This window comes from Mercurialis annua, linkage group LG8 (genome assembly GCF_937616625.2).
Source record: "Mercurialis annua linkage group LG8, ddMerAnnu1.2, whole genome shotgun sequence".
Lineage (NCBI taxonomy): Eukaryota > Viridiplantae > Streptophyta > Magnoliopsida > Malpighiales > Euphorbiaceae > Mercurialis > Mercurialis annua.
In genome coordinates, this window is record NC_065577.1 from 10835037 (window position 1) to 10859508 (window position 24472).

The 24472-nt window shown below is 31.9% G+C and overlaps 1 protein-coding gene across 1 annotated transcript; it reads left to right on the forward strand.

Moving 5' to 3' along the window:
- The first annotated feature begins 5073 nt into the window (after nucleotides 1-5073).
- Nucleotides 5074-10239, forward strand: LOC126662256 (protein DETOXIFICATION 43-like). Its single transcript, XM_050356182.1, has 13 exons — nucleotides 5074-5202; nucleotides 5291-5412; nucleotides 5856-6140; nucleotides 6249-6454; nucleotides 6723-6858; nucleotides 6962-7058; nucleotides 7142-7242; nucleotides 7543-7706; nucleotides 7783-7854; nucleotides 8014-8130; nucleotides 8224-8319; nucleotides 9435-9556; nucleotides 9997-10239. The coding sequence occupies exons 1-13, from the start codon at nucleotides 5126-5128 to the stop codon at nucleotides 10046-10048; spliced, it is 1647 nt and encodes a 548-aa protein (XP_050212139.1). The 5' UTR covers nucleotides 5074-5125; the 3' UTR covers nucleotides 10049-10239.
- Nucleotides 10240-24472: the final 14233 nt, after the last annotated feature.

Below are 24472 nucleotides of genomic sequence, written 5' to 3' on the forward strand. Positions count from 1 at the left end.
CACTTTACGCATTTAATTTTTTTATTAAATAAAAGAGTAGGAATAGTTGTACATAAATGGAAAGTAATGGGTTGGAATTTGTGTGGCAGTGAAAACACCAAAGAATCAATTTTGTGGAAAGAGCTTCTATTTTTAAACTAAGCCCTCTCTTAAGTCAAATACAATCAAAGAATCAAGGTCTGCAACTAAAAGGGTACGTCCACAAATCCTAATTAGTTGAAATTGTGTTCTTCATTCTATTTTTACATTTCAAATATTAATCATTTTCCCTATCTTTGCATTTTATATGTTTCTTATGTCATATCTGTATACTAATAATGTAACTGAATTGATACTAATTAAATATTTTATAAGATTTGGAATCAAATTTTGTAATTACAAATGAAGATAAGTGAACTAGCTAGGCAATGTGAAATAGACCTATATATATTACTTTCTTTAAATTTAAACATGGTTTCTTCTCTAGTTTAGTTGGTGATCAAACTAGAAAATAAAAGAAAAATTAAAAATATATCATTTGAAAAAAAGAGGACGGATTGTCACGATTAAAGAGAAAAATAATTAAATATAATCATTGATTGACGGTCTGGACGGCTTCTCCTTACCTTCCTTATTATATCATTGAATCTAGAAATAGGGACGTATTGTTTGAATCTGAAAATGTAGATGTGAACCTTCTTTTCTTCTCGTTCTACTCAATTATATATATTATATATATTATATATATATTTTCTTCACCTTGAAGCTCTTGAAGAAAAAAGGTGTAATCTGGGGAAAATTGAACTGTTTAAGGTTTTTCAGAGAATGAGTACGGACAGTAATTCCAAGAGTTGACCACTAAGATCATGCCAGCTGACTGCTCACGTCTCAATTCTAGCATACAAGCAATATAAAAATAGTTTTTAAACACCTTATAAATGAGATATATTTTATGTCTCAGTTTGAACCTGTATTGTGATGTTGCTAGCAGGGGTAGATAGAACTGAGGGAGGTTTTTCCATTCATATTTCAATTTGCTCCCTTCAATTAATTACTTTAAACGATTAGCACATGTATAAATTTTATTGTGAAATTGATCAAATACTTCTCTATTATTATTGATTTGATCAAAATTTAATAATTCACACGTAACGGATAGTAATTTGTGTCGATTGATTAATATGTGCAAATTAAGGGAGCAAATTGATATTAAGCTAATAATTTTATTTACAATTTATGTGATTAAGAAGCAGTTAATTAGGATATTCCTTAATTTAATGTTCCACATTGTACTGATTCTGTACTATCCATTATAGCCTGGCCAGATGATTTTTTTGTGGGTATTGAGTCAAAGTTTGTTTGTCCAACTAAATTAATGGAGTAAACATCAATAATAGTGTGTTTTTTATAAATAAATTCCATAAAATTAAAGAAATTTATTTGGAATTCTATAACATTTATTTTTGATTAATTTTGAAAATCTATTTTTTTAATGCTATAGAATTCATTATTCTTCAATCCTAATAAAATTAATGGATTTGAAAATTAGTTTCCTATATTTATTGGAATGACAAACTATCATTATCAGTTAAATTACAAACTGATAAGTACTAATGAAAAAAAGAAACTGATAAGTATAACTCCTGTAAAAGAATATTTTTGGCCATTAAAATATTTAATTTAGTTATAATTACTCCAAATACAATTTTAACTCATTTCAATTCATTGAAAATAAATTTTATACTTTTTCAGAATATTTAAAATAAGAAGTCATCTCTAAATTAATTCAAATAAAATTTAATCAAAAAATGTCTTAGCGCATAAGCCAATCATTAGAGAAGTATTCAATTGTCAAAAAGAATTTATTAGCTAGGTTCTCGATAATTTGGATTTTAATTTTGTGGAGGCTTAATCACTCAAAACTCCTCACTTTTAAACTTTTTTCAATTGCACCCTGACGTAGAAAAATTCTATCAAAATGCCCCCATTTTTAGATTCTTTTTCAATTGTACCATGACGTAGGAAAATCCTCTCCAACCCCCTCCCCCCAATTTTAGATTTTTTCAATTGTACCACAAATTGCATAAAACTTTTTAAAATCAGAAACTCTAGAAATTATCAATTTGGAATACAATTGAAAAAGAATCTAAAGGTGGAGGGGTTTTGAAAGAATTTTTTTACATCACGGTGCAATTGAAAAAAAAATTAAAAGTGGGGGGAGTTATGAGAGGATTTTTCTATATCTGGTACAATTAAAAAAAATTAAAGGTGTGGGAGTTTTGAATAATTAGGCCTTTTGTAGACGAGCACTCAGAAAAATAAAAAACAATTCTATGTGTTACAGAAGAAATTATCTTTTAAAAATTAATTTGAAAGAAAGTATTTTTTTTTAACATAGAAAGTAAGTAATTAAATGTCGACATCTCTACCTAAAAAAAGAACACTAAAGAATTAAGGGACGATGACAAAAATACCTAAAATTTTAAAAATATTTACAAAAGTACCTGTAAACTTTTTTTATTTACAAAAATACGACTGATTTAAAATTAATTACAAAAGTATCAAAAAATGAAAATTAATTACAAAAGTACGATTTGTATAATGTCGGTATAATTATGGTATAATTTTGGAATATTAAAACTATAAATCAGATAATTTAAAAATAATATTTGGTTTATTATTGGTATAATTTCAGTATATTTTTGGTATATTGATTATAAATTTTTATATATATTTTCTAGTTGATAACATGTATTTTTTTTTATGTGTATTTTTCACTATAGTTGGTAATGAACAAGAAAATTTGTATACTCTTGGTATACTGATGGTATAATTTTGGTATATTATTAATTTAATTTTCAGTATACGATTTGATGTAATTTTGGTAAATTTTTATTTAATATTAATAAAGTCTCAGTATGTATAATGTTGGTATAATTTTGGTACAATGTTGATATAATGTTAGTTTATTAGTATACTAACATTATACCCACAATATACACCGTATGTTTGATATTATTTTTTATTTTTTTGTACTTTTATAAATATTATTAATATTTTTGTAAATGAAAAAAGTCAACATATACTTTTGTAATTATTTTCATTTTTTTTGGTAAATGGTGTAATTTCTTCAAGAATTAAATCCTGACTTGGAGTGCTATGTTTTGGTATTATTTGCCGTCCTTATATCAAAACTAGAAATTCAGTCATATAAATCATCAAATAAATTGAAAAAAATAGAAATTGCAAAGTAAGTTAATCTTAAGGACTAAAATAGCACTATCACAAATGTTCATGTCTTTAAATAGAAACTATAAATAAGGTGCCTATGCTTGGAATTACTTGGCCATATCCCACACACGAAGAGTCATATATAGCAAACCCAACTTTTCCAAGACAAAAACTCAAGAAAAATACTTATGCAAATTTTATTATAACATATTTTTAAATGTATTAATTTATAATAATGTAATATAATATTATTATGTTTTTTTAAGATAACGTAGTGACTAAGATATATTTTGCCTACAGTCCCACAGTCAGCATATTTCATTTATTTAAAAGGAAATGACTTTAACAAATATTTTTATCTATAGGAACTAGAGGAGGTCCAACTACAAACATGCTTTCAATGCATTCTAATTTTCAAGATTTTGGCACTGCTTTTTGAGCATCTTATACTATAATACTCTTTTGGTTCCATTTTATTTGTCCTATTTTATTATTTTAGATATTTTAAAAAATATATTTTATATATTATTAATGCATATAAATTAAAAAGTAGAATTGATGATTGTATTTAATTATAATTTCATTTTTTTTTCGAATCTATCATTCTAGTGTATGTTTATTAACTAAGTTCTTCAATAAACAATTAATGAAATACCTAATTTATAAATCGACACCAAATATTATTATCTTTCAGTTAGAGTATGTAGAATTAGTAATTGTTAGTCAGAAAAAATACACCGAATTTTACTTTGGTGATAGATTTGAAACAAAATAAAAGACTGTGCCTTTAAATACCAACTTTTAAAAGTCGTGATTAAAATGAAATTTTGTGTAAAAATCGTGATTTTTTTATGAAATTAACCCTTAATTATATCATAATCTTTAATATGTATAAAAATAAGAAGGGATAAATAAAATGGAACATAATGATTGTTTAGTATAATATTACAAAAGAAAAATAGAAGGCTGATTTTCATAATAATAGTATAGCCTTATGTTTGTTCTTTTTTAGATTAAATTGTTAATATTCAAAACATAATTGTATTTTTTAACTCCAAGGTGCACATTAAGATTTCCAAGGTTTAGCCAAGTAGATATCATTTTTGAATTTCTATGTAATTTTTATAATTATATTCCAAATTTAATCTTTTTATTAAATGACTTTTAATTTAATTTTTAAAGCGGAGTTTTTCATTAATGGAGTTAACAAACACAGAGACAAGGGGTTAATTTTAAATAGAAAAAGAGATCTTATTTCTAAAACTAATTCTTAAATAGTGGAGTTAATAAATAGAGTTTTACTAATTTTTATCGTAATAATTTAAGACAAAAGAACACCTTTAAACCGTATAAGATCCATGAGTTTTTCTGAACGGGTCTCAAATATAAAACATCACCTTTACTTAAGACAGAAGAACGCCTTACCAACTTATATGCACCTTGGAGTTAAAAAAAAACACTTTTTGAATATTAGCAATTTACTCTAAATCGACCGAGTATTTTTTTAATTAATAAGTCAAAAGTTAGAGTGACAAATATTACGAATCGAAGGGAGTATTGAAGCTAGCTTAAAATTACTGTTTATTCTTCATATTTTTGTAAAAAAATTATTTCTCTTCGTTAATATTTTGATATCAAATACTACGAGAAATCATAAATTCATTTTGCCTTTTATAAATGTGTGCAATCCCTATAAGAGGATTTCAATAAAATTAAACTAAAATGTTATGAAAATAATAATTATATTTTATCAAAATGCAGGTGAAAATAATATATTTTTAAAAGTTCAAGAAAAAAACACCAACAATTGGTAGTAACTGTTCCTATATTTAAATCATGGCTTTATTCTCATGCATTTCTCAGGTTACAAAGTTTTTGAGAGCTGAAACACTCTGAAATATTAGGAATTGAAATCATGGCTGAGAATGGTGCTTTGCAGCTAACTGAGAAAAAATGGAAGATGCCATTGCTAGTTTTCTTTAGAGATGCAAGGTACTTTATTATGATTACATTTTTACGTTTTTTTTTTTAATTTGCATTGCTAGTTTACAATTTATTTGCTAAATTTGTAAAATTGCAGACTTGTTTTCAAAATGGATGAACTTGGTTTGGAGATACTAAAGATTGCAGTGCCTGCTGCAATGGCTTTAGCTGCTGATCCTGTTGCTTCACTCATTGACACTGCCTTCATTGGCCATTTAGGTACCCTTTTATTCATTATTTAATTATACGGAAACTTTTCGAGTACTACATTTTCACGTTACATTTTTGAAAATACTGCCAAGACTCTAAGTATAATCAGTGGCGGAATCAGAAACTATTTTTCAGCCCGAGCTAAATATTATGTGATTATTTAGTCTATTTTTATCCTCTCTCAACAGTCTGGACTTAACCTTCATCTAACCTTAATTTCACTATGCATTCTACATTCTTCTCTTGAAAATTTACATTTACGACGGCAGCCTGTACTAAGGCCAACCTCAGAATTAACGTGGTTTCGCCCCTGTTTATATCCTAGTTTTTTAATTTTCCGTTTCCGTGTTATATAGATTGATTATGTGCTTATGATATCATCCTGAATAATCATCGAAATCTCGAAATGTGTTGCGATTACGAGTGTGAATTTGTTATATCCTTGAATGCAGGACCTGTGGAATTAGCTGCAGTAGGAGTTTCTATAGCTATTTTCAATCAAGCATCAAAGGTTACTATATTCCCATTGGTCAGTATAACAACATCTTTTGTTGCTGAAGAAGATACGGTTCAAAAGATCGAAAACCAATTGAGAAAAGGAGTAGAAGAAGATTCCGAGAAGGATTCTGCTAAAACCCGTGATGCGAAAGAAGAGGTTTCGGACGATGTCATTCTTGAGAATCTGGAGAAAGGATCAGCATCAGAACATGAAAAGAAAGATCTAATTCCAGATGATGGTAAGACTTTTTCAGTCTTATGTTTCGAGTCTTTCGTTTCCTTTTCCGGAAATACTTCTAAAACTCCAAAACTCTATATTCATAACATATTCTTGATATTTTCTTCAGCTGATTGTAAGGCAGCAACCTTCAAGCCTACTGGTTTTAGTGAAGCCAAAAATATTGACAGCAACGTATCCGAAAATAGTAAGAAAAGGCGGCACATTCCTTCCGCTTCAACTGCTCTAATTGTAGGAGGAATTCTTGGTCTTGTACAAGCCGTGTTCCTGATATTCTGTGCAAAACCTCTGCTCAGTATCATGGGTGTGAACTCTGTAAGTACTTTTTGAATTCTTAGCATTTAAAGATTATTAAAGTTTGATCTGTCATAACTTTATGGGAACTTTCTGAATCCTACATTTCGGCATTTCATTTCCATTTCTGAAAGCTCTTTCGATACTCAAAAACTCAATATTTCTAACATATTCTTATAAAAACAATCATTTCGCCCCGTTTCTGTTTCTACATTTTCCGCTCAGTCTTTTCGAGTCTGATTCCGTATTACATAGATAGTAATTATACTCTCTGGTGAAAATCGAACAGGGTTCCCCAATGCTAGCCCCAGCTACAAAGTACTTGACATTAAGAGCACTAGGTTCTCCTGCAGTCCTTCTGTGCCTTGCTATGCAAGGAGTTTTTAGAGGATTCAAAGATACAAAAACGCCATTATATGCTACCGGTAAGAGCCTTAATATATTTAGTCGTAACATTCTTTTTCGCGTAGTCGATTTTTGGATTAAACTAATTCATTTCAATCTTTTGGCTGTTCTGTTTTTCAATAGTTGCTGGAGATTTAACAAATATAATTCTGGATCCAATTTTCATCTTCGCCTGCCGGCTAGGAGTCAGCGGTGCAGCCATTGCACATGTTCTTTCCCAGTAATTAATCTATCCATTACCAACTTCAATTAGATGATTATAAGTTATAGTCTTCTCTATATTGACATAATGATTCACCTTAGGTACTTGATGTCATTGCTCTTATTATGGACATTGATGAAAAAGGTCGATCTCTTACCTCCGAGTCTTACAGATTTGCAATTCAGTCGGTTTCTGAAAAATGGTACGGAACTATAATTTTTGTTCTGTTTTAGATATTTGCAAATAATCTTTCATTTTTTTAGCTATTGCGCCATAATTTGAAAGTTGGCACCTCACAACCTCGCCTTTTACTTTTGGCATTTCTAATCCAAAAATATATTTTCTGCACCAAAAATGCGAGTTTTTTGCAGTTTTTAATGAACGAAACGACACCAGATAATGTCTGACCTTTTATTTGCATATAACCCTTGCAGAATTTAATTATTTTGCAGTTTGTTTATGTTTCTTGTGTAACTTATTTGTGTAATTGGAAAATATACAGGTTTTCTGTTATTAGCAAGAGTTATAGCAGCAACAATATGCGTAACCTTGGCAGCATCAAGAACTGCCAGGCTAGGCTCCACAACTATGGCTGCTTTCCAGATTTGCTTACAGGTCTGGCTGACATCGTCTCTCCTTGCTGATGGATTAGCTGTTGCTGGACAGGTATCCGTTTTCGTTTATTTCCGAATTTTCTTATGTTCATCGCGCACTCTGTAGTAACTTTTGGTTATTTTTTCAGGCAATTATTGCATGTGCATTTGCTGAGAAAGACTATCAGAAGGCAACCGCGGCAGCAACCCGGGTTCTACAGGTATGAAGAATGAATAAATATTCCATGAACCAAATAAGAAATAGCTATTCTGTACGAAATAAATTATTTACTCTGCGCCTATTTCATGAACCAAACATATCCTAAAAACTATATATACAATCTAATAAGTATTAATCTCCGAATGATTTTGTTGTGCAGATGAGTTTTGTTCTTGGACTTGGTCTATCTGTTGTTGTGGGAGTTGGTCTCCAGTATGGTGCTGGAATTTTTTCGAAAGACCCTAATGTTCTTCACATTATAAGCCTAGGCATTCCTGTAAGAAATTACTTTTTTCCTCTGATATGATATATAAATATATATGAGTATAGCTAACTTAAACTAAATTATAATTTTTGTGTTTGTGATCAGTTTGTTGCAGCTACACAACCTATTAACTCAATAGCATTTGTATTTGATGGAGTCAACTTTGGTGCTTCTGATTTTGCATATTCTGCTTATTCTATGGTCGGTATCTCATCCCTTTTCGATGGATCAAATACATTCGGGGTCATTGAATTTTTAAGTTATTTAAAAAAAGGTTTAATGTCTTAAAAAACCCCGACCTTTTAGCCCCTTTTCAATCATACCCTGACGTTGAAAATTTGTCAATTTTACCCTATTTTGAATTTTTGTGTTTCAATTGTACCCTGAAAAATTAAATTAACGTCTTTTTCGTTTGGAAATTTGTATAAAACATTCTCCATGTCTAGCATATATTAATTGTACGTTTTTAAAATTTATTTAAATTTAGTTAAATTAATTAAGAATTTAAGTTAGTGTTAATATGATTATGGGTTTTAGTTAGTTTTTAAAAATAAAGGACTTATTTCTACTTTTTTGAATAAAAAAGAATTTAATTTCATGTTTAAACTTAGTTAATTGAATGATTTCATCATTTAAGTTAAAAAATTAACAAAAATTTAAAAATTGGGGTACAATTGAAAACGGAAAATTCAAAAGTGGGTAAAATTGACAAATTTTCAACGTCGGGGTGGAATTGAAAAAAGAATTAAAGGTGAGGGTTTTTTGAGTGGTTAGACCTTAAAAAAAAGACCAAACTTTAATTTTAGTTTCAAAAAGGTATTTCCCGTCTAATTTTGACGATATGGCAATTTGAATTAGAAATTTTAGAAAATATTTATCATATCAACGTCATGTAAGCTAGTATTCGTTTTTAAATAAAATAATTAGGTACCAATGAGCTATAACTCAAATGGTATAAGCGCTAGGCAGCAAAATGTTAGGTCGTGGGTTCGATTTCTCCCACAAGCGCTCCCCCCTCCCCAATTATAAAAAAAAAAATAAAAAAATTAGGTGACATTTTTTAACGTGACAAATATTTTAAAATTAAATGGCTATATAAACAAAATATGATCGAAATACTTTAATGAAACAAAAATTGAAATATAGTGATTTTAAAAATAAAATAAAGTCTGGTATTTTTTTTTTAAATAACTTGAAAGTTTAATTACCCTGAGATTATTTGACCCTTTGATGATAAAATACTAAACAAAGTAATATATTCCAATTTCATGAGTTATTGATCAAATTAGTTGGTCTATTCTCTATTTTTTTCACAGGTTGTAGTAGCTGGAGCAAGTATTTCAGCCATTTTTGTTCTTTCTAAAAGTGGTGGTTTTGTTGGAATATGGATTGCTCTCACCATTTTTATGGGGCTACGTACATTTGCTGGTGTATGGAGGTAATTTTAACCCATGTTCATCTCATTTTCAAACAAATGTGATGAGGCTAATTAACGCACAAAATATCGTACATAAAAGACAATAATACACATTTATAAATCTATTTTTTTTTCAGAGGCTAAAACTAATGTTTTTATAATATTAAAAGTCTATTATGTGGTATCAATTTTTCGTCTTATGTTTCAATTTGATACGAAAAACTTCAATTTTATTTAAGTTGGAATCAAAAGTTTACTTTTTATTTCAGATCAGTATATATAACTTGTCACCTTTTAATATGATATGTCGATCGACTGAATAAAATTATTCTTAAAATATCTTATCATGTCATTTGTCATATCAGTCACAAACTTACGAGAAGCGTTATGAAAATTAATTTTTTAATATTTTATAATAAATTCATTTTTTATGTCATGTAATAATGTTGTAAAATGTGCAGGATGGGGACAGGAACCGGACCTTGGAAGTTTCTGAGAGGAAGATTGTTGTAATAGGGAAATGTTACGTTAATATTATTATAATTTTATGATTAGTTAGTATACTTATACGTACTGTTGTTCATTTTTGTCCTCTTGTTCATTTTTGTGCTTTATGCAGTTCTTATAAATACACGTCGTCTGTATTTTGTGGCTGATTACATTTTTTCCCTTTGGATTAATATTATATATGTATGTATACATTATGTCGTCTGTATTTTGTGGTTGATTACATTTATTCCCTTTGGATTAATATTATATATGTACATAAATGGTTTGAGCAGGCAGTGTTTTATTTGCATGCTTTTTAAACAAATATACTATTAAACAAGGTGGTTTTTGTGTAACAAATTTTAAAACACAAGACAAATCAAAACTCATTTAAAATTGGGCTTTTTACCCAATATACTGAAAATTGGCCCAAGTTTACTTTTATACAGTCCAAAGCCAAAGTTTACATTTCATACCATCCAAAATTAAAATTGTAACCTAATTTCTTTGAATTCTTACTTTTCTACTGTTTCTTCTTTTTCTCTTGAATTTTGGCGGCTCCTTCTTCTTCTCCATGAGTCGAGCAGAGTTTCTCCACGTTCTTATTCCTTCGCTTCCGCCGTTCCGCTTCCGCCATTCCGCCTCCGCCGATCCGTTTTTGTTGTTCCATCTCCGTAGTTTCGCCTCCGTCGTTCCACCTTTGTCTCGCCACGCCATCTTTATTTTCTCTTTTTGATTTTAGATCTGAAATTTTTTGTTCTTTTTTTTTTCATTTTCAGATCTATAATTTGTTTATCTTTTACTGTTTATTCACCATTAAACATGTATACAGAGTATTTTTAAAGAATTTAATACTTATTTCATGATATGTAGAATAATTTTGTGATTTTATGTAATAAAATTCTGTTAACTCTTCATTTTTTTGTGTTTTGTTGTATTTCTGCGTTTTTTTATTCTGCAGAACGATTTGTAGATGATGATTGATTGCTGAATTACTGTTATGTTACAGTGTTGTTGATTTTATGTTGACTTTATGTTGATATTATGTTGATATCAACTATTCTTTTTATTTTAATATTGACAAACAAGATAATATTGTGTATGAAATAAATGCCTCCTGTAAGTTTGCGGAATAGATGTTTATTTGAAAAGCAGCAGGATGGAATGTGGAGTGCACATATTTGTTTGAATGATTGATCTCTTTGTGTTTTTTTCTCGATAAACGTTTTGAAATTCCCTACATAAACATATGTTATTGGTATTCAGCCATTTTTATATAACTTTCATTTTCTAGAGTATTATTTTATTAGAATGTACTAAATTCATTTCGGCATTTTTGAAATTTGGTTGGTTTTTTTGCTCCTTATATTAAGTTCTACGTACAAACTTTATTATAAAATCAATGTTGAATTTTATTAATGTACAATTATTTAAGCTATATTAATCAAAATCAACGCAAAATCAACTCGATGTCAACGTAAAATCAACCTAAAATTAACATGCACATATCCCTAAAATTAATTGAAGATCAACACAAAATCAACACAAAATCAACATGTGTATACTATTTGTCATTAAAATTAATCAAATATCAACTCAAAATCAACACAAAATCAATATAAAATCAACATGTGTACATTATTTATTGTTGACATTTTTGTCAGTTTTAATATCAACACAATATCAATATAATATCAACAACATTTAATAAACTGGATAGTATTAATTTTGTAAATCTTTTTTAACACTAATTTTTATTTTTAATATTTATTTACCTTTATTTTTGCTAATAATTAATCAAAATTTATTATTTATCATATATTTTATTTTTTATATATATATCAATATAAAATCAACATTAAATTAATCAAAGATTAATAAATTATTTTTCCAATCTAAAATACCAACACAAAATCAACATAATATAAACATAAATTCAAATTTGTAATATTATAATAATTCAAAATCATTATTTATATTTTTTACCAGTACCAAAATCTACACCATGTCAACACCATGTCAACACTATATCAACATAAGATCAACACTGTAACATTACAATAATTTAACATCATTATTGTCTTCTTCACCGATGCTAAACTCAACAAAATATCAACTGAAAATTAACACCATATCAACATTGTAATATTACAATAACGCAACATCATTATATGTCTTCTTCCCTGATGCTATCATATCATTATCTAGTCTCAATTTAATTTAATTTAATTTTTTAGTTTATTTCACAGACAATATTATCTTAGTTGTCAATGTAAAAATAAAAAAAAAATCAGTTGGTATCAACATAAAGTAAACATAAAATCAACAACATTGTAACATTACAATAATTCAGCAATCAATCATCATCAACAAATCTTTCTGCAGAATAAAAAAAACGCAGAAACACAAGAAAAATGCAGAAATAACAGAATTTTATTCCATAAAATCACAAAATTATTCTACATTACATGAAATGAGTATTAGATTCTTAAAGATAATCTTTATACATGTTTAATGGTGAAAACAACAGTAAAAATAAACAAATTATAGATCTGAAAATGAAAAAAAGAAGAATTAAAAACTTCAGATCTGAAATCAAAATGATAAAAGAAAGATGGTGGAACGGCGGAGGCAAAACGGTGCAGGCAAAACGACGGAGGCAAAACGGCAAAAATAGAACGGCGGAGGCGGATTGGTGCGAAGAACAAATCTGAAATTGTGTGAAAGGTTAATTGAAAGAGAAAGGAGAGAGAAATTTGAGGAGAGAGAAAATAATTGTAATTATGAAGATTTGTGTTATTAGGGTTCTATTTATATGGATGGTATAAAAGTAATAATTTTTTCCTTGCATGGTAGTTTTAAAATGTCAAATATGTGTTGGTATAAAAGTAAATCAAACATGAATGTTGGTTATTTGAGTAAGAAGCCCTTTAAAATTTAGATATTATAATTAAAGACGATGCCTTCTCTCCCTCCCCTAAATTCTAACCCTAACCCTAGCCAAATTCACGTTTCTTCATCTCTAAACCATGTTAGCAAGCTACCAAAACTGACCGGTACGTGCAAACCACAGATTCAGAGACTTCGCGGGTTTTTACTTCGACAATTTCCCAGATTCATGGAAATACAGTGATCAATGTGCGTTGGCTTAAGTGATGGCATGTTGTTGCAATTTGTTTATTAATGTTGTTAATTGATAAGTTCCTTGGTTTTCAAGTTTATATTGTTGTAAAGATATTCCGGATTTTATAGTTGGTTATACTTTGGTTTTGGGTCAGGTTAGACTTGTAAGATTTTATGTTCTAAGTTGAAAGTATTTCACTTGTATATTAATGATAGTTAACATACAGTATCTATAAACATATGCATATTATGAGAAGACTATAACCAACGTAACTTAGTCTAATACTAACAGTAAAAGATAATTGTTATCTTTATCTTAAGAAAAGATAAGCATTATCTTGTATTACAAGTAGAGGTTACGTGGAAGGATTATTCTCTGAACATCCCCCAACAAGCCCTTGGCTGAACACCAGAGGTAGTTGATCACGAAGCAAACGAAACCGATTGACTGACAAGGGCATGGTATATAAATCTGCAATTTGATCTGTAGTAGATAAAAAACGAACTTGCAGACAGCCGTTAGCCAGTTGTTCACGAACGGAATGGTAATCTAATTCAACATGCTTTGCTCTCGCATAAAATACCGGATTCGAGGATAAATAGATAGCACCGATGTTGTCACACCATAAGGTAGATGACTGAATAGAAATACAAAGATCTTGAAGCAAAGATTTTGTCCATAAAAATTCAGAAGTTGCATTTGCCGTAGCTTTATATTCACTCTCGGTGGATGAACGAGTTATCGTTGGTTGTTTCTTTGCCATCCATGAAATTAGAGAGGACCCCAAGAAAATACCATAACCACTGGTGGAACGTCTATCATTATTGTCCCCTCCCCAATCGCTATCAGAAGCTAATGGCAATTTTCCTAACCTACACACAGTACAAGTAGAAGAAGCAATAGATTTGCAAGAAGATGAATCATTATCATTTATGATTTTTGAAACAGTACATTTTTAGGGTGACCTAACCGAGCATGCCATTTATCAAAAGCTGCCATTTTGCTGAGATGAGCTTGTTTGGTGTCCGGTTGAAGAAGGTACATGTACAGCCTGTCCCTACTCTTATCGTGCAAGAGGATTGCCTTGCTCTCCTAGTCCTTAACAAGAAAATAAGATGGCCAAAACTCAAAGAAACAACGATTATCATTAGTAAACTGTTGGACATATAAAAGCGGTTTGGAAATATTTGGAACATGGAGAACATTGTGTAATGTTAACGGTGTTTTAGAGTGAAGAGAAGGGAAAAAGGCATTACCTGTGTTGGTGATGGATAGACTGTAAGGCCCCAATATTTAAGTCGTGCCACATGTCATGAATTCCGATAAATTAAAAGAAGAATTTAATTTAATTATATCGAGAATTTAAAATAATTTTTATTAAGTGGTTTTACGGGAAATTGCTAAAATCAACAAAATATCAACTGAAAATCAACACCATATCAACATTGTAATATTACAATAATGCAACATCATTATATGTCTTCTTCCCTGATGCTATCATATCATTATCTAGTCTCAATTTAATTTAATTTAATTTTTTTAGTTTATTTCACAGACAATATTATCTTAGTTGTCAATGTAAAAATAAAAAAAAAATCAGTTGATATCAACATAAAGTCAACATAAAATCAACAACATTGTAACATTACAATAATTCAGCAATCAATCATCATCAACAAATCTTTCTGCAGAATAAAAAAAACGCAGAAACACAAGAAAAATGCAGAAATAACAGAATTTTATTCCATAAAATCACAAAATTATTCTACATTACATGAAATGAGTATTAGATTCTTAAAGATAATCTTTATACATGTTTAATGGTGAAAACAACAGTAAAAATAAACAAATTATAGATCTGAAAATGAAAAAAAAAAGAATTAAAAACTTCAGATCTGAAATCAAAATGATAAAAGAAAGATGGTGGAACGGCGGAGGCAAAACGGTGCAGGCGAAACGACGGAGGCAAAACGGAAAAATAGAACGGCGGAGGCGGATTGGTGCGAAGAACAAATCTGAAATTGTGTGAAAGGTTAATTGAGAGAGAAAGGAGAGAGAAATTTGAGGAGACAGAAAATAATTGTAATTATTAAGATTTGTGTTATTAGGGTTCTATTTATATGGATGGTATAAAAGTAATAATTTTTCCCTTGCATGGTAGTTTTAAAATGTCAAATATGTGTTGGTATAAAAGTAAATCAAACATGAATGGTTGTTATTTGAGTAAGAAGCCCTTTAAAATTTAGATATTATAATTAAAGACGATGCCTTCTCTCCCTCCCCTAAATTCTAACCCTAACCCTAGCCAAATTCACGTTTCTTCATCTCTAAACCATGTTAGCAAGCTACCAAAACTGACCGGTACGTGCAAACCACAGATTCAGAGACTTCGCGGGTTTTTACTTCGACAATTTCCCAAATTCATGGAAATACAGTGATCAATGTGCGTTGGCTTAAGTGATGGCATGTTGTTGCAATTTGTTTATTAATGTTGTTAATTGATAAGTTCCTTGGTTTTCAAGTTTATATTGTTGTAAAGATATTCCGGATTTTATAGTTGGTTATACTTTGGTTTTGGGTCAGGTTAGACTTGTAAGATTTTATGTTCTAAGTTGAAAGTATTTCACTTGTATATTAATGATAGTTAACATACAGTATCTATAAACATATGCATATTATGAGAAGACTATAACCAACGTAACTTAGTCTAATACTAACAGTAAAAGATAATTGTTATCTTTATCTTAAGAAAAGATAAGCATTATCTTGTATTACAAGTAGAGGTTACGTGGAAGGATTATTCTCTGAACATCCCCCAACAAGCCCTTGGCTGAACACCAGAGGTAGTTGATCACGAAGCAAACGAAACCGATTGACTGACAAGGGCATGGTATATAAATCTGCAATTTGATCTGTAGTAGATAAAAAACGAACTTGCAGACAGCCGTTAGCCAGTTGTTCACGAACGGAATGGTAATCTAATTCAACATGCTTTGCTCTCGCATAAAATACCGGATTCGAGGATAAATAGATAGCACCGATGTTGTCACACCATAAGGTAGATGACTGAATAGAAATACAAAGATCTTGAAGCAAAGATTTTGTCCATAAAAATTCAGAAGTTGCATTTGCCGTAGCTTTATATTCACTCTCGGTGGATGAACGAGTTATCGTTGGTTGTTTCTTTGCCATCCATGAAATTAGAGAGGACCCCAAGAAAATACCATAACCACTGGTGGAACGTCTATCATTATTGTCCCCTCCCCAATCGCTATCAGAAGCTAATGGCAATTTTCCTAACCTACACGCAATACAAGTAGAAGAAGCAATAGATTTGCAAGAAGATGAATCATTATCATTTATGATTTTTGAAACAGTACATTTTTAGGGTGACCTAACCGAGCATGCCATTTATCAAAAGCTGCCGTTTTGCTGAGATGAGCTTGTTTGGTGTCCGGTTGAAGAAGGTACATGTACAGCCTGTCCCTACTCTTATCGTGCAAGAGGATTGCCTTGCTCTCCTAGTCCTTAACAAGAAAATAAGATGGCCAAAACTCAAAGAAACAACGATTATCATTAGTAAACTGTTGGACATATAAAAGCGGTTTGGAAATATTTGGAACATGGAGAACATTGTGTAATGTTAACGGTGTTTTAGAGTGAAGAGAAGGGAAAAAGGCATTACCTGTGTTGGTGATGGATAGACTGTAAGGCCCCAATATTTAAGTCGTGCCACATGTCATGAATTCCGATAAATTAAAAGAAGAATTTAATTTAATTATATCGAGAATTTAAAATAATTTTTATTAAGTGGTTTTACGGGAAATTGCTAAAATCAACAAAATATCAACTGAAAATCAACACCATATCAACATTGTAATATTACAATAATGCAACATCATTATATGTCTTCTTCCCTGATGCTATCATATCATTATCTAGTCTCAATTTAATTTAATTTAATTTTTTTAGTTTATTTCATAGACAATATTATCTTAGTTGTCAATGTAAAAATAAAAAAAAATCAGTTGATATCAACATAAAGTCAACATAAAATCAACAACATTGTAACATTACAATAATTCAGCAATCAATCATCATCAACAAATCTTTCTGCAGAATAAAAAAAACGCAGAAACACAAGAAAAATGCAGAAATAACAGAATTTTATTCCATAAAATCACAAAATTATTCTACATTACATGAAATGAGTATTAGATTCTTAAAGATAATCTTTATACATGTTTAATGGTGAAAACAACAGTAAAAATAAACAAATTATAGATCTGAAAATGAAAAAAAAAGAATTAAAAACTTCAGATCTGAAATCAAAATGATAAAAGAAAGATGGTGGAACGGCGGAGGCAAAACGGTGCAGGCGAAACGACGGAGGCAAAACGGAAAAAATAGAACGGCGGAGGCGGATTGGTGCGAAGAACAAATCTGAAATTGTGTGAAAGGTTAATTGAAAGAGAAAGGAGAGAGAAATTTGAGGAGAGAGAAAATAATTGTAATTATGAAGATTTGTGTTATTAGGGTTCTATTTATATGGATGGTATAAAAGTAATAATTTTTCCCTTGCATGGTAGTTTTAAAATGTCAAATATGTGTTGGTATAAAAGTAAATCAAACATGAATGTTGGTTATTTGAGTAAGAAGCCCTTTAAAATTTAGATATTATAATTAAAGACGATGCCTTCTCTCCCTCCCCTAAATTCTAACCCTAACCCTAGCCAAATTCACGTTTCTTCATCTCTAAACCATGTTAGCAAGCTACCAAAACTGACCGGTACGTGCAAACCACAGATTCAGAGACTTCGCGGGTTTTTACTTCGACAATTTCCCAGATTCATGGAAATACAGTGATCAATGTGCGTTGGCTTAAGTGATGGCATGTTGTTGCAATTTGTTTATTAATGTTGTTAATTGATAAGTTCCTTGGTTTTCAAGTTTATATTGTTGTAAAGATATTCCGGATTTTATAGTTGGTTATACTTTGGTTTTGGGTCAGGTTAGACTTGTAAGATTTTATGTTCTAAGTTGAAAGTATTTCACTTGTATATTAATGATAGTTAACATACAGTATCTATAAACATATGCATATTATGAGAAGACTATAACCAACGTAACTTAGTCTAATACTAACAGTAAAAGATAATTGTTATCTTTATCTTAAGAAAAGATAAGCATTATCTTGTATTACAAGTAGAGGTTACGTGGAAGGATTATTCTCTGAACATCCCCCAACAAGCCCTTGGCTGAACACCAGAGGTAGTTGATCACGAAGCAAACGAAACCGATTGACTGACAAGGGCATGGTATATAAATCTGCAATTTGATCTGTAGTAGATAAAAAACGAACTTGCAGACAGCCGTTAGCCAGTTGTTCACGAACGGAATGGTAATCTAATTCAACATGCTTTGCTCTCGCATAAAATACCGGATTCGAGGATAAATAGATAGCACCGATGTTGTCACACCATAAGGTAGATGACTGAATAGAAATACAAAGATCTTGAAGCAAAGATTTTGTCCATAAAAATTCAGAAGTTGCATTTGCCGTAGCTTTATATTCACTCTCGGTGGATGAACGAGTTATCGTTGGTTGTTTCTTTGCCATCCATGAAATTAGAGAGGACCCCAAGAAAATACCATAACCACTGGTGGAACGTCTATCATTATTGTCCCCTCCCCAATCGCTATCAGAAGCTAATGGCAATTTTCCTAACCTACACGCAGTACAAGTAGAAGAAGCAATAGATTTGCAAGAAGATGAATCATTATCATTTATGATTTTTGAAACAGTACATTTTTAGGGTGACCTAACCGAGCATGCCATTTATCAAAAGCTGCCGTTTTGCTGAGATGAGCTTGTTTGGTGTCCGGTTGAAGAAGGTACATGTACAGCCCGTCCCTACTCTTATCGTGCAAGAGGATTGCCTTGCTCTCCTAGTCCTTAACAAGAAAATAAGATGGCCAAAACTCAAAGAAACAACGATTATCATTAGTAAACTGTTGGACATATAAAAGCGGTTTGGAAATATTTGGAACATGGAGAACATTGTGTAATGTTAACGGTGTTTTAGAGTGAAGAGAAGGGAAAAAGGCAGTACCTGTGTTGGTGATGGATAGAGTGTAAGGCCCCAATATTTAAGTCGTGCCACATGTCATGAATTCCGATAAATTAAAAGAAGAATTTAATTTAATTATATCGAGAATTTAAAGTAATTTTTATTAAGTGGTTTTACGGGAATTAAATAAATAACTTTGAAAATTAATATAAAATAAATTATAAATTCCGTAATGGAGATTATTTTGCCAAAGTCCGCGAAATAGTATTTGTGATAAAAGTCTCGAGTCGATCGGAGACCTTTTAAAATTGGACGCGGATAGATTTTGGACTAAATTGTAACTTTTAAAAAGTTTCAAGGACCAAAGTGCAATTTAGCTGATATATATATATATATATAAGAAACCTTCATCAGTAAGATGAAGGAATCATCCAGAGCTCCCATTTCTTTTCCTTTCTTAACAATCATTACGTTTCCGTTGCTCGATTTCGTTTTTCGTTTGTTTCTAACGTTTTATAGCTCGAATCGATCGTATTTCAGTGGCGAATCACAATAAGCTTGACGTTTCGCTTTTTTAACGGATAAATCTTACGATATATCGAGTTAAAGTTTTAGGCCACGAAACGATTATAGGATTGAATTATAGCGTTTTGAGCCTAGATTATGCGTTATAATTGTGCTAGGAGCGTTTTTATGTCACTAGCACGTCGGAAAGCTCCGGAAAACGGATTCCGAGGGTCGTGCACGAGGTGCACGAACGTGCACCAGCCGGAGGTGCACACACGTGCACCAGAGTGCACGTGAAACGTTAGCCCGACTGTTCTGTTTTGATACCCCGTTCGTATTCGCCTATCGAGATTTGAAATCGATTGATTATCGATTGATTGAATCGTTAACCTAACAAGGTTAAACGAGAATTGTTTTAGAAATGATATTCGATCTGAAAACGAGTTATATACCGTTTATCGGGATCCACGTGAAAGCACGACGGTTAATAAGTTTCATATGTCGTGTCTAGAGTCAATCTTAGAATAGGTTTCTGATGTGAGTCAAATGTTTTGAAATTGATTTAGATCTGGCGAGGCAAAAAGCAGCTAGACCAGGCACTCGAGAAGCTTGACGTTTCTGAGCACTGAAGTATTTTGGATAAGCGTTTTCTGTGAGTTTATATAATTTACTTTTAAAGTATTTACATAAGCAAATATTGTATATTGCTTTACATTTGAATTGAATGCTTTCGATGCAATGTTTTTATATGAAATACGTATATGGTTGGTTTAAAACCAGTATTGATCCGATGGAACGTGCTACCTATTGGGCGACAATAAGACTGTGTGATCACCAGTTTTAATTTGATATAGCTGTAAACTTGATTATGAATATGAATTTCGAAGTTGGACAATGAATTCGTATGAGCGAGACCTCGGTTGCAGTGTAACCTGAGCCCCGTATCTAGTGAGTTGGACTCATACTTTAGGATTAAGAATTTGGTCGCGATCAACGTGGTAGAGTGTGAACACTCCCGGGTCGGACCATTTGGATCAATTTGATTTTATTATATATGATTGATACGTTCGAAGATTAGGGTTTCAATCAGATCTTGTACTTAACTGCATATGGTTTGAATGCTAGTGCATTGTTTTACGTTTTATTGGAGTACTTATTAGTAAATGTATGAACTCACTCAGTATATTCCCATATACAGACCCCTCACAAATTTCCTTTCAGGTGAAAGACGTTTTTCAAGCAACGGACTTCTATCTTTGATCCAGAAGTTTGTATTTTTTAAAGTATGTAAAGAAACAGTACTTTACTCTCAGAGCTGCAATAGATAGATGTTTGTATGTCAGTTTGTGTTCAATGGTTAATTTTTTGTATATATAACTGTAACATTTTAAAGTTAATAATGTTTTACGCTTGCTGCGTTATAATGATTGTGATTGCCAGAGGATATGTATACCTGGCATGTTCTTAGCATGACACGTGTATGAAAACTTCATGCATGATGTTTGATATTTGCAAAAAATTGTTTTACGTTTTTAGGCTTGCTACGGGTTTCAGAGCAACCACTCCCATTCCCTAGCGCCGGTCTCGGTCCATGAGATTGGGTCGTGACATAGAGCCTGACCATTACCAACTTTAATATGTTCATTACCAGTGTAGGCTTGTGAGTTAAACAGCGTTTGCGCATCCGGCGTCATATGATGAGTGGCTCCGGTATTAGGAAACCATCCTGTATATTGTGGTACAGGAGCAGGTGGATAAAACTAAGGAGCATAGGCAGCCATCGTATACGGTAGAGAAGGTGGTTGCCAAGTGGTGTTTGTCATTTGAGGAGGCATCTGGCATGCAATATTGGCTTGTGGACTGTACCGGTTGTTATTATTGTTGCGAGGAGCATAGCGTTTTTCTGCATCGGTCTGCAGTGTGGTTACTGAACCCGCAAATTTGACATTTGTGTTTGTTAGAATAGTTGTTCTGGGCAGGACGGTATGTCTGGTACGAGGCCGATGGAGGTGGAGCACGTTGTTCGGAAGAAGCATGTCGGTACGCAAGATTTGCGAGAGGAAGTTCCTGTTGGACTTTTTGCAGAATTTCATGGGACACCAGCTGACTGTATAATTAAGGAAAAGTCACTGGTTCAGCCTGAAGATTTAAGCTGGAGATGATCGGATTGAATTCCATTCCGACATTGCGATAGATAATCGTATTGAATTCAGCAGCAGAGATGGGTCGTCCGGCTGCAGTAAGCTCATCAGTGAGAGCTTTGGCACGATGTAGGTACCGTGATGCAGGCAGATCATTCTTCTTGAACTCTTGAAGTTCGATATAAATTTGTAATTGTCGGTTCTGAGATACAGAACCAAATGCACTTTCAAGTGCTTTCCATGCAGAAAAAGAGGATTGGGAACCAATTACATATGAATATACCTGCTCAGATAGAGAAGAAAGAATCCATGATAAAAGAAGTTGGTCTTTTTGAAACCAAATTTCATAAGCAGGGTTGGGGATTAAATCGTTTGGGTTAACAGCGGAAGGGATGGTGGTTGGTGGCGGATCAGTGCCGTCAACAATGGAGGTCATCTTTTGATAGTTTAGAAGGGGAAGTAACTGAGTTCTCCAAGCAAGGTAATTTCGAAAGGTTAGCTTGATAGCAAAGGTGTAATTTGTAGTGGATTTAGCAGCAGTGGGATAATTGGTAGCTGGAATAAGTTGAGATGCCATTAAATAATTTTAAAGCTTTGATACCATGTAAGGTTTTATGTTCTGAGTTGAAAGTATTTCACTTGTATATTAATGATAGTTAACATACAATATATATACACATACAGTTTGCATATTATGAGAAGACTATAACATACGTAACTTAGTCTAATGCTAGCACTAAAAGATAATTGTTATCTTTATCTTAAGAAAAGATAAGCATTATCTTGTATTACAAGTAGAGGTTACGTGGAAGGATTATTCTCTGAACAAGACTTTGGTTGGCCGGCACGTGAGAAGAAATTGAACATAGAGATGACTCAGTTGACTCACTATTTTGGAATCGTTCTATTTTGAGATTATGTTGATTTGGGTTTTACCCTCTCCGGTTTATGTTTTAAAAGACATGAACTTGTTGGCCTTTATCCAATTCAATATCTCCTTGATTTTGATAATGACAATCAACACAAAGTGTTCTAACCTTTTTATTAAGTGTGTAGAGACATTATAGAACACTTGGAATGATTATAGCACCCCTCTAGCAAAAAGTCAAGTTTTGGAATTTTAGACTTCCAGACAAAGTTGGCGAGTGCCAACTTTTGTTCACGGGTGCGAACTATAGTTAGCGACCGCTAACTTTAATTCGCGAGTGCCAACTTTTCCAGACAGCAAAACTCACTGGGATGTCTCGCGGGTGCCAACCTTTGTAATGGAAGGAGCGAACCGACTCGCGAAGTATAGATGACAACAAGACAAGAATAACAGTCATATCTTGTACCAATAAAGAGATGACACCTAAGCAAAAAGAGCCGTTGGGCCATTTCCAAAATCATAGTTGGCGACCGCGAACTATAGTTGGCGACCGTGAACTATAGTTGGCGACCGCGAACTATAGTTGGCGACCGCGAACTCATCATCATTTCACTTTATTGGGAATGCTGTTTTTGTTGCTCCTTGGGTCACACAAAAGGAGTAACGGGAAGATTGTTTTGAGGGCTATAAATATCATACCTCTATGTATATATGAAGGTTATCAACTTAAGCATTCAAGCCCTCAAAACAAAATTCAACTACTTGTGTGAAAAACCTTTCAAAACTAGTTGGTTGTGAGTTAGCCCGTGAAACTCAATTGTTGTAGTTTGTTTGGTTTCTAGATTTGCCTTAGTGAAAATCTAGAGTTTTTGTTGGTTTTGTTAGTTTTGCCCTTTGTGAAAAACTAAGCATTTGTATTGGTTTGGATTTAGCCTTGGAAAACCTAAGTTGGGAGTGAACTTGTAAAAACTCCAAGTTTAGTGGAAACCTCTAGTTTGAGGGAAGTGGATGTAGGTGAATGTGTTAATCACCGAACCACTATAAAATCTTGTGTCTACTTCTCTACCCTTCTCAAAATATAGTTTCCAATCGTTTTAATCTGCAATAATTTTAATTAGCAACTATTCAACCCTCCCCCCCCCCCCCCCTTCTAGTTGAACCCTTGGGTTACAGAACTCAATTTGACTTGACTTATTTTGAAATTGGATTTCAAAAAGACATTTGATAATATCTCTTGAGATTTTATTCTTAATATGATGGCTAGAATGAATTTCGACTCCACTTGGCTTGGTTGGATTAGAGCTATTTTTGATTCTTCTCAGCTTTTTGTTCTTATCATGGCAGTCCAACAAACAATTTTTTAATGGACAAAGGTGTGAGACATGGCGATCCTCTTTAACCTATGTTGTTTGTTTCAGCAGTGGAAAGTCTAAAGGCCGTGATCTCCAAAGCTATTCAGAGTCATATTGAGGGTTACTCTGATCCTGTTTCGATCCTGCAATTTGCGGATGATACTTTAATTTTAATCCCGCAAGATTTTGATATGCTGAGAAATCTGCTGAGAGTTCTGAGATGCTTTGAATTGGTTTCTAGATTGTCAATTAACTATCTGAAGAGCTCAATTATGGGAATTAACGTGGATGATGCCGCTTTAAATCATGCCTCAAGTGTTCTTAAATGCTCGGTAGATCATTTTCCCATCACTTACCTAAGACTTCCTTTATCCATTAGACCGGT

Excerpts from the sequence above, each read along its gene's own strand:
- LOC126662256 (XM_050356182.1), top strand. The coding sequence starts at position 5,126 with ATGGCTGAGAATGGTGCTTTGCAGCTAACTGAGAAAAAATGGAAGATG. Across the intron at positions 5,203-5,290 it reads GTTTTCTTTAGAGATGCAAG|ACTTGTTTTCAAAATGGATG; the intron begins GTACTTTATTAT and ends GTAAAATTGCAG. Across the intron at positions 8,131-8,223 it reads TTATAAGCCTAGGCATTCCT|TTTGTTGCAGCTACACAACC; the intron begins GTAAGAAATTAC and ends GTTTGTGATCAG.